The sequence below is a fragment of the Pongo abelii genome, chromosome 1 (assembly GCF_028885655.2).
Source record: "Pongo abelii isolate AG06213 chromosome 1, NHGRI_mPonAbe1-v2.0_pri, whole genome shotgun sequence".
Lineage (NCBI taxonomy): Eukaryota > Metazoa > Chordata > Mammalia > Primates > Hominidae > Pongo > Pongo abelii.
In genome coordinates this window covers 77,400,851-77,410,971 of record NC_071985.2, presented here as the reverse complement: position 1 = coordinate 77,410,971, position 10,121 = coordinate 77,400,851, and the positions used below count along the sequence as shown (strand labels likewise).

Sequence of the window (10,121 nt, the reverse complement as noted above, 5' to 3'; positions counted from 1 at the left end):
TAGTTTAAAAAATACGGTTCTGAACAATTTTTGTTAGAGTTATTTTGGGATTTTTAAATAGTTTTTTGGTTGTATATATGGTAGAATTCTTAAAATTATACAATTATAATGTATAAAAAAGCATACAATTATAATTCATAAAATTATAGCCCCACTGACCATTCTCCTGTAGCTGGAAGCAGTTCACGCCAACAGGGCTATACCCCCATGCTGACCTGCTCTGCAGGATCCCAGGAAGGTGAGCATAGCCTACCAACCTGTTTGGGTAGCACAGCGACAGCAACTGAGGCCTTGAAGGCTTTCGTCAGAAAATTGTGGGCGGAAACTTCCAGGGGTTTGCTCTGAGCTTCTTGAGGCTTCTAGCTTCAGCTGCAAAGTGAGTGGGTGTTTCTTTGAGAAGCAGAATCAGAGAGAGAGATAGAGAAAGAGAAAGACAGAGGTGTTTCCCTTAGCTATGGAAACTCTATAAGAGAGATCCAGCTTGCCTCCTCTTGAGCAGTCAGCAACAGGAGTCCCGTCCTTGACACCTCAGCCTCTACAGGATTGAGAAGAGGTAAAACCGTTTGCTGGGGCTGGCCTGACTCACTAGCTGCCATGCAGCAGCCCTTCAATTACCCATATCCCCAGATCTACTGGGTGGACAGCAGTGCCAGCTCGCCCTGGGCCCCTCCAGGCACAGTTCTTCCCTGTCCAACCTCTGTGCCCAGAAGGCCTGGTCAAAGGAGGCCACCACCACCACCGCCGCCGCCACCACTACCACCTCCGCCGCCGCCACCACTGCCTCCACTACCGCTGCCACCCCTGAAGAAGAGAGGGAACCACAGCACACGCCTGTGTCTCCTTGTGATGTTTTTCATGGTTCTGGTTGCCTTGGTAGGATTGGGCCTGGGGATGTTTCAGCTCTTCTACCTACAGAAGGAGCTGGCAGAACTCCGAGAGGTAAGCCTGCCGGCAGACTGCTGTGCCCTGGAGGCACCAGGCATAAGGGGATGGAGGGCCCACTGCCTGGCTTGCAAAGTGCTTTTCAATCCTTTTTTTTTTTTTCTTAGAAATGGGTTGTTCTAGTTATTCTATTCTATAGGCAGAGAAATGGAGGCTCATAGGGGTGAAGGGAATATTTTTTACTTTGTAAAGAATCAGAGCCCAACAGTTTTTCTTTCCTCAGTTGTCAACTCAGTTTGTTGAACCACTTACTGCCTCATACCTAGTGATTTAAGGAGTAAAAAACAAACAAACAAAACTTTTAAGTTTTGCTTGGAAGTAAATTTGTTCAGATGACCAAACTAAATCTTGAAAATTGGTACGATTCCAAATCACAAAACTGAGGGACAGTGAGGCAAAATTGCTTGGCCAAAGCCCAAGTTAGCAAAAGTTCTGAGGTATTTGGATTCTCTTTCCAGAGCTTGGTTTGTTTGATGATTCTGCCTCTTTTGCTTAAAGAATTTTATTTTTATTATACATCTTTTCTCTTTCTGTTTTACTAGTCTACCAGCCAGATGCATACAGCATCATCTTTGGAGAAGCAAATAGGTGAGTCCTTTTTCGCATGTACATTGAGTTCCCAAAGATGATCCTCAGCACAGAACTATGTTAATGGAATGCCTTAAATTCTGTCCCACACTTTGGCTTCTGTATACTGTGAGAGGAATTCTAGCTAATTCAGAATCTCTGGTCTGTGATTCCTTGAGCTGCTTTAAAAATGTAAGGTGAATTGAATTGCTCACAATCAATATAGCTGAGCACTGCACACAATTCAAAATCACTTCCAGTTGACTTTGGAAAGAGACACACATATACAACCCTGGACCTTTGCCCCCTGAGAAGTGGCTCCAGGCCTGTCCCCTTCCACAGACATCCTGGTCCTGGCACACACGCCAGTGGCTGTAACTCCTGGGAAGAGAAGGTGAAGTGAAGGCAGAGACAGATGTTTCTGAGAAACGTCCTTTCCTCTTTTAAACTCCCTAAAGAGATTACATTGAAGCTTTACTTACAATATGTTTTATAGGATGTAAGCTTTTAAAACATGGATAATCAATTCCCCACATTAGAATGGTTTTTCTTGAAGTCACTGAGAAGCTTAAGGGAAGACTTCAGCCATCATTCAAAGGATGTTCAGCTTCACCTACAGAGGCAGTCATGAGGTACCCCTGATCGCAAAGGAAAATCCTTTGTATGGGAGCTAGGGCAAGAAGATGATATGTTGAACACTGATCTCATGAAATTTCAGGGCATAGTTGTGCAAGCTCTGTACAGATAGATTTTACAATGTGCTTCACTAGTCTAAGATTCATTGAAATTTTAGATTTACAATGAGATTCATTGAATTTTTAGAGGTGGAAGGAAGCTTAGAATATATCTAGTCCAGCCATTTCATTTTTTGGAAGAGAAACAAAATACCAGATGGATTAGGTGAATATGCCCAAGACCACTGGTATGCCATGGGGGCTAGAAGGAACACAGGCTCTTGATGCCTTGTCACCTACAGGGCTTTCCAGTACTGGACTGGTGCCTCATGAAGTAGGGAAACTCCTGTCTCTCTGTCGTGAGCATGGAATAGGAAATAGATGAAAAGTAGGATACCTCTGCAAAGACTATAGGTAGATCTCATCCTTAGAAACTCAGAATAAAGAAGAAGGCAGCACTGGCCATCTATTAAGTGAAGCAAGTTCCAGTTTCTCCGGATGTGGCTACTGCAGGCGACCCAGTCACCTGTCTACTATCCTAGACTGTTAAGTTCTTGTAGGAGCCACTGTTGGTATGCTCTGGCCCCTGCTTCTGTGTCCTAATCCTTAAATGTTAGAAAGTCCATATGTACACAAGCAGAGTGGAAATATTTGCTAGAAAAGTAAAGCCTCTGGAGGACATCTGAAATAAGATCATTTTGAAAATCTGTGGAATGTGCCTGGTCTGATAGGTACCTAATTATTCATCTTTCACCCACTCTCTGGAGTCAATTTAGTGATTAAAAGTCAAATGATCAGATGAGTCAGGTCCATCTACCCCAGTAAGCAATTGTCTTCTCTAGATCAACCCAAATGAACCAGAAATTGGTAAATTATCACATGGAAATCAAATCAGTAACTTTACTAATAAGAAAAGAGATGCAAATTAAAAATAGGGAATATCAATTTTCATCAAATTAGTAAAGATTAAAAAAAAAACCCAGACCGACGAAGATTTGAGAGAAAAGTGCCCATTCAAACATTAGTTTCAGCCAGTATACATGTAAATTGCTGTAACTTTTTCTGAAGAGCACTTTAGAAATACATATCAAAAGCTTGAAACTAATAGTTTACGTTGTAATCCTATCGCTAAGAATTTATCTTAAGAAAATAATCAGAGTTGTGCCTGAAGATTTATATATAAGGATGTTCATTACTTCCTTATGAGCCTATTTATAATAAATAATTCAGAAGAAACTTGAATGCCTCATACGAGATTAGTTATATACATTATGGTGTATTCAGACAAGCACATGATAAGCAGCAACTAAAAGTGATGTATCAGAAGGACATTTAATGCTTTGGGGATTGTGCACTCTGTATTGTTAGATAAAAAGACAAGTTACAAAAGGGTATGTTTAGTTTCATACTGACTATGTAACCATGTATGCACATTTTTATATTCTTAGGAACTGGAAGGTTTTACACACTGACATACTAACAGTGATTTTCTCTGAGAGATACTATTAGAGATTATTTATACTTTCTAATTTGCTCCTTTTTACATTTTCCTTTTTTTCCGGTTAACTAATTAAATCTTTTATTCATTCACATGTGTGAGGCTAGATGTTGGGTGTTGGATGCTGATTGAGGATGAGCCAACCCAGGGGGCCTGTCCTTATGGAGCTTTTAGCATGGGGGAGAAGCTAAACAAAAGCAAGCAAACAGACCACGCAATTCCAAAGTTGTACTAAGTACAACCTGAGAATCTTCTCTAAGGAGGTGTTGTTTACGCTAACACCTTGGGGGTCAGAAGCCCGATGAGTGAACGGCTGTGTGCATGTGCTGTGGAGTGGGGTGGGGCTGGGGGAGGGCATTTCAGCGCTGGGAACGGCACATGCAAAAACCCTGGGGCAGGAAGCACTCATCACCAGTGTCTAGGATATCTCTGCAATGTATTTATTCCAGTATATGTACAGCAGATATTCTTAGTGAGCATGTTCTGTAAGAATAACGTTGTACTAGGCTCTGTGAGGGATATAAAGACATGCAACATGTGGTTCTCTGTTCCGTTTCCTGCCGGTGCGTGGCTAAGTGCCAGATTAGTTGCTCGGGTGGTTTGCGGTATAGGAATGCAGGGGAGACTCAGTTTTGCCTTTCCTGTTCGCTAACACCTCCTACGTGGTGGGTTGTCTTGGATGAGTAGAGAGGTCATGATTGCTCAGCTAATGTTCTCTGTGGATTGGGCCATTCTCACACCATATGTGAGTTTTACAGGCTAATCACAAACCTGACATAGACAAGCATCTCATGTGAATATTTATTGAAGTCTCAGTTAGCTGAATTCATTAGCTAAGTGGCAGCTGTCTATCTTGTCTGAAACAGTTGAAGTCAGAGAAATAGTGTCTGTTTTGAGAACTATTGTCTATCCTTCCATTTAATTTGTCCAACATTTGCTAGTAACATGCCCTGTGTTAGAAACTGGGCTTCTCTGGTGAACTCAACGTATCGTAGGAACTTGTCATTATTTGAGGGGAATAAGATAATTTATGTAGTTACCCCAGAGACAAGAGGAGTCAGAAATGACAAGAGAGGGGAAGACAGAGGGATCCTAGATTTCAAAAGAGGGGCAGATCATATTTGATCAAAAAAGGCTTGAGAGGGTTTCCCAAAGAAAGAGGTACTAGGTAGTCCTTATGGGATGTTTAGGAATTTGACACAGAAATCCGCTTGAAAGAACATTATGAGCAGAAGACATGGCATGAACAAAGGCACAGAGGAAGGAAAGTGGGGGTATGTGTAGGCCACAGAACTCCCATTGTGTGGCAGTGCTCAGTGGGAGTAAGGAGATAAGGCTGGACAGATGGGCTGGGATTGTGTGATGGAGAGACTTGTATATTGCATCTTCGGGGAGGAGCAGTTAAAGGTGTTTGAGGCCTCAGTGATATGAGGCGATTGTCTGAGGTCTTAAGATAATTAATTTGGGGCAGATTGTAAAATGTCACTGGGGGAAGATCTGGTGACACGCAGACAGATCAGTAGTCTTCTTCAGCCTCTGTCCCGTAAGTCTTAGGAACAAGAGAATCAGAGTGGACAGAGCCCTGGAATTGGAGTCAGGAGACCAGGGTGTGGTCCCATCTCTGATGCTGACTAGCTGGGTCTTCTTGGATTAGTCACCCAACTTCTAAGCTCATTTTGCAGTCGATAAGGTGGGACAGTAATACATACCTCAAAGGGTTGTGGTGAGTTCTAAATGCAATAACTGACATGGCAGCTCTTTATGAATAAATGTTTATATTAATTATGTTTTATTGTAACATTATAATTTATGCATATGTCAATCTTAATTTGATTTATTTTTTACCTCTTTGTTTCTGAAATATAGACTACTGTGAATCCTGCAGTTCAGACTTACATGATTAGTGTATGTTGGACTATTGCCATTTATGGTTTTAAAATCTTTTTTTTAAATGACGGGATTTAAATTCCCACCAAAATAATAGTTGGTATTTCATTTTAACATATATTTTTCCTCTCTCTATGATACAGGCCACCCCAGTCCACCCCCTGAAAAAAAGGAGCTGAGGAAAGTGGCCCATTTAACAGGTCTGTATCTGGAAGGTACAGGTGGGGTTTGGGAAAGCTTTTGGCAAAAGGCAAAATGGCTGCCTGGTTTCCATTACCAGGCTCTAGAGAGTTGTTACTTCCTGGAGACAGTGTTTGAACCCAATAATACTAACACTTTTCTTGTCGAGTCAGTCTTATAAACACACTTCAATCCCCTATTCTCTGGGCAAGGCCCTCTTCTAAATTAGAGACCTGGAGCTGATTATGACATGACCCCTGCCCATAAGGAGCTCATTCTTTTCAGTCATTCCAAAGTCCCTTGGGGGACTGGGGGCACAGATCCAAGAGGTGAGAGCTGAGAAGGTGAGGAATGAGGACTTATTTTAGTCAGTGCTTTATTGGTTTTCTGGAAGAGCTTCACTCTGCTTTGTCCAAGAGTATAAATAGGAGTGAGAAGGGAGACTCAATCCTGGCACTTGTAGACTTTCAATATGTGCCTGTAAAGTGGAGTGAAATGATATGGTATGGGCACTCCCATTATAAACTACATAAATAATGGAATAAATATCACAGAAAGAAGTATGCTATTGTCCCTGGAATTATTTAGGCAGAAATTGTAGAATGATCCGGTCACATCAGCAGACACTTACTGAATATCTGCTGTGTGCCAATTTGGGGATGTGAAGATGAGTAGCACATGGCTCTTGCCTCCAGGGAGCTTGACATCTAATAGGGAAAGACAGGAACTTATGATAATTTCAGTACTTCAGGGATTTAGGTTATGTTCATGATGTTGTGGGGATACAAAGAAAAGGGAATTGTACCCCAAATTGAGGGGCTGAATAATTCTTACTGCAGGTGAGAAGATGGACCAGGTGGTCCCTAAGATCCTTCCCAACTTTAGAACTTTAGAGTTACTTGGATTTGGCTTTTTCCTTCAGGAAAGGACTTCAAAGCCTCGCAGTTTTGGTGCTGGTTCTGAAGATAATAAAATCTTTGTTCCAGAGAGCTAATATTTTCTCAATAATTTCTTACTGCAATGGATTAGGGGTATATACTATTGTTCCAATTGTGTGGATGACAAAATAGGACAACCATGTTGAGGAAATTCTGTGATGGATCAAGTTCTGACCCCTGAGCAAGTTCTATACAGGCTGTCATTCTGGGTGAAACATTTGTTCAAGGAAGGGCCCACAGTTTTGCCTTAGAAACTTAGTTTGTTGGATGCATGACTACTCCTGGCTGAAAGCTCCTTTTGGATTTATTTCAGGCAAGCCCAACTCAAGGTCCATGCCTCTGGAATGGGAAGACACCTATGGAATTGTCCTGCTTTCTGGAGTGAAGTATAAGAAGGGTGGCCTTGTGATCAATGAAACTGGGCTGTACTTTGTATATTCCAAAGTATACTTTCGGGGTCAATCTTGCAACAACCTGCCCCTGAGCCACAAGGTCTACATGAGGAACTCTAAGTATCCCCAGGATCTGGTGATGATGGAGGGGAAGATGATGAGCTACTGCACTACTGGGCAGATGTGGGCCCGCAGCAGCTACCTGGGGGCAGTGTTCAATCTTACCAGTGCTGATCATTTATATGTCAACGTATCTGAGCTCTCTCTGGTCAATTTTGAGGAATCTCAGACGTTTTTTGGCTTATATAAGCTCTAAGAAAAGCACTTTGGGATTCTTTCCATTATGATTCTTTGTTACAGGCACCGAGAATGTTGTATTCAGTGAGGGTCTTCTTACATGCATTTGAGGTCAAGTAAGAAGACATGAACCAAGTGGACCTTGAGACCACAGGGTTCAAAAGGTCTGTAGCTCCTCAACTCACCTAACGTTTATGAGCCAGGCAAATGGAATATGATGGAAGAACATAAAACTCTGGGCTGCCATGTGAAGAGGCAGAGGCATGAAAAAGCAGCTACCAGGTGTTCTACACTCAACTTAGTGCCTGAGAGTATTTAGGCACATTGAAAAGGACACCTTTTAACTCACCTCTCAGGGTGGGCCTTGCTACCTCAAGGAGGACTGTCTTTCAGATACATGATTGTGACCTGAGTGTTTAAGGGATGGAAAAGGAAGACTAGAGGCTTGCATAATAAGCTAAAGAGGTTGAAAGAGGCCAATGCCCCACTGGCAGCATCTTCACTTCTAAAGGCATAACCTGAGCCATCGGTGAAACTAACAGAGAAGCAAGAGAGAGATTTTGGGGACTCATTCCATTCCTAACACAGCATGTGTATTTCCAGTGCAATTGTAGGGGTGTGTGTGTGTGTGTGTGTGTGTGTGTGTGTGTGTATGACTAAAGAGAGAATGTAGATATTGTGAAGTACGTATTAGGAAAATATGGGTTGCATTTGGTGAAGATTTTGAATGCTTCCTGACAATCAACTCTAATAGTGCTTAAAAATCATTGATTGTCAGCTACTGATGATGTTTTCCTATAATATAATAAATATTTATATAGATGTGCATTTTTGCAAAAAGAAAACATGTAATAAAAAGTATGTTAGGATACAAATAATGTTTAGAATTTACTAATATTTGAATTTTTTGCTTATTATTTCTTTCCTCCCTGGTGTCTTCATTCGTTATGATGTCAGACCACTTTAAGAAGAATTTACTGGAGTGAGAAGAACTATGAAGCAAATTTTTCCGCCTTTGCCAGGCCATCCTTCTCTTTATATATTCTCTTTCCTCTTCACCTCCCAGAGTTTCCATTACCAATATTATGGCCAGTGTTAAGCTTAGCCAACTTTCCATGGATTTGATGAGAAATTATATTTTCCTGAAGGCAGAACCATGGCACAGTGGAAAGGGCACATACTTTGGACTAAAAAACTTAGATTTGAATCTTTGTTCTTCCACATACTGCCTATGTAATCACTGGTTAGGTCACTTGACCTTCCTTGAACAAAAAAAGAGCTGAAAGTATCAGACACATAGAACATCAAAAAATGGTGTCTACCACTACTAAGCCACTCTATTAGAGCCACATCATTCTCCAGAGGCCACTGATCTGTGGGATCCATCTAAGCACGTGGTTTCTTGTATTCTCATGCTTGTCATTCACAATGGCCTTTTCCTATTTTCTTCAACCACTCATTATCATGGGCTCTCCCTAGACTTTGTTATCATTAAAGATTATAGTAACTCCTTTGGAATTTGATTTTAGGTGTCTTATTTTCACAACATCATCTTCTATTATTCCAGTGGAATTGGTCCAACATTTTCTTTTCTAAAATATTTTTGAAAATATTGAGACTTCTAATTAATAAACTTTATTATTTTCTTATATATACATCAGCTCCTCCACATCTTCACTTCTATGTCCAGCATAAATGTCATCATCTGTCATGACAACCAGCACCTTGGAAAGACTCTCAACTCTAAAATACTCTCTTCCTCCACTGTATTCCCCTTGCAAAAATCCTATTTTCTTTAAGCTGTCATCCCAGAAGCTGGATGTTGCTGGACAAAAATTACCCAAACAGGCTGCCTAGTTTTAGTTTATTTTTATCTAACATGAATTTAAATCAATCAATGATTGATCTGTCACTGACTTGGTTTTATTTTTTGATTGATTTGTATAGGTAGTACATGTACATGGTACAAATTTTAAAAGAATATATGATGAAAATGAGTCCTCTTTCCACCCTGTCTAGTGGCTCAATTGTTGCCCCCAGAGAGGATCACTGTTTCCTAACATTGTCTTGCAGAGATGATATATACATAAATATGAAATCATTTTACTTCAGAGTTTCTCAACCATGGATCTGTGACATTCTGAGCTGCTATGAGTTTGCTATGAGTTGCTATAAGGTTGTCCTGTAGGACTGTAGGATGTTCAGCAGCACCCCTTCTCTCTACCAACTAGATGCCAGAAACATCCTCCCCTCCCCAAATTGTGACAACCAAAAAATGTCTCCAGACATTGCCAAATATCCCCATGGTGGGGAGGGGGACAAAGTTGCCTCTGGTTGAGAACCTCTACCTTACACTGATGAACTCAGTGGTCATTCAACATTGTCTAGCACTTTTCTTCAGTTCCATTGAAAGCATTTTTCTTTACTCATAGAGTCAATAATATTCTATTTTTTCCTCTTGCAAAACAACCACATGCCTTCCTCCCACTATGCAACTCTCTTCTACACAAAAACACAATTCCACCTGCATCTGCATGATCTCTTCCTTCCATATGGTCTCAGTGGAGAAATAGGACAATTTTCATTTGTCTGCTAGACTCACCTTTCCTCTTCCCTTCCTTGTCCGTTTTTAACATTTTCTTCTCTCCTCTAAATCCTCAAGTTATCCCTGTATATGAAATCATTTCCAACAGTATGTACCTTTGTTCAAGTATGTATATATCTTTTCCAACACTATGTACATTTG

At 41.0% G+C, this 10,121-nt stretch overlaps 1 protein-coding gene across 2 annotated transcripts; it reads left to right on the top strand.

Annotated features, from left to right (window-relative positions):
• Positions 1-420: 420 nt before the first annotated feature.
• FASLG (Fas ligand) lies at positions 421-8,253 on the top strand. Of its 2 annotated transcripts, XM_002809789.4 has the most exons (4): positions 421-939; positions 1,485-1,530; positions 5,712-5,768; positions 7,000-8,253. In XM_002809789.4, the coding sequence occupies exons 1-4, from the start codon at positions 595-597 to the stop codon at positions 7,392-7,394; spliced, it is 843 nt and encodes a 280-aa protein (XP_002809835.3). In that variant the 5' UTR covers positions 421-594; the 3' UTR covers positions 7,395-8,253. The 2 variants fall into 2 exon arrangements, with proteins under 2 accessions (XP_002809835.3, XP_054414715.1); XM_054558740.1 differs by lacking the exons at positions 1,485-1,530; positions 7,000-8,253 and having other exon boundaries at positions 595-939; positions 5,712-5,747.
• The last annotated feature ends 1,868 nt before the right edge of the window (positions 8,254-10,121 follow it).

Excerpts from the sequence above, each read along its gene's own strand:
- FASLG (XM_002809789.4), top strand. The coding sequence starts at position 595 with ATGCAGCAGCCCTTCAATTACCCATATCCCCAGATCTACTGGGTGGAC. Across the intron at positions 1,531-5,711 it reads ATCTTTGGAGAAGCAAATAG|GCCACCCCAGTCCACCCCCT; the intron begins GTGAGTCCTTTT and ends TCTATGATACAG. Across the intron at positions 5,769-6,999 it reads GAAAGTGGCCCATTTAACAG|GCAAGCCCAACTCAAGGTCC; the intron begins GTCTGTATCTGG and ends GATTTATTTCAG.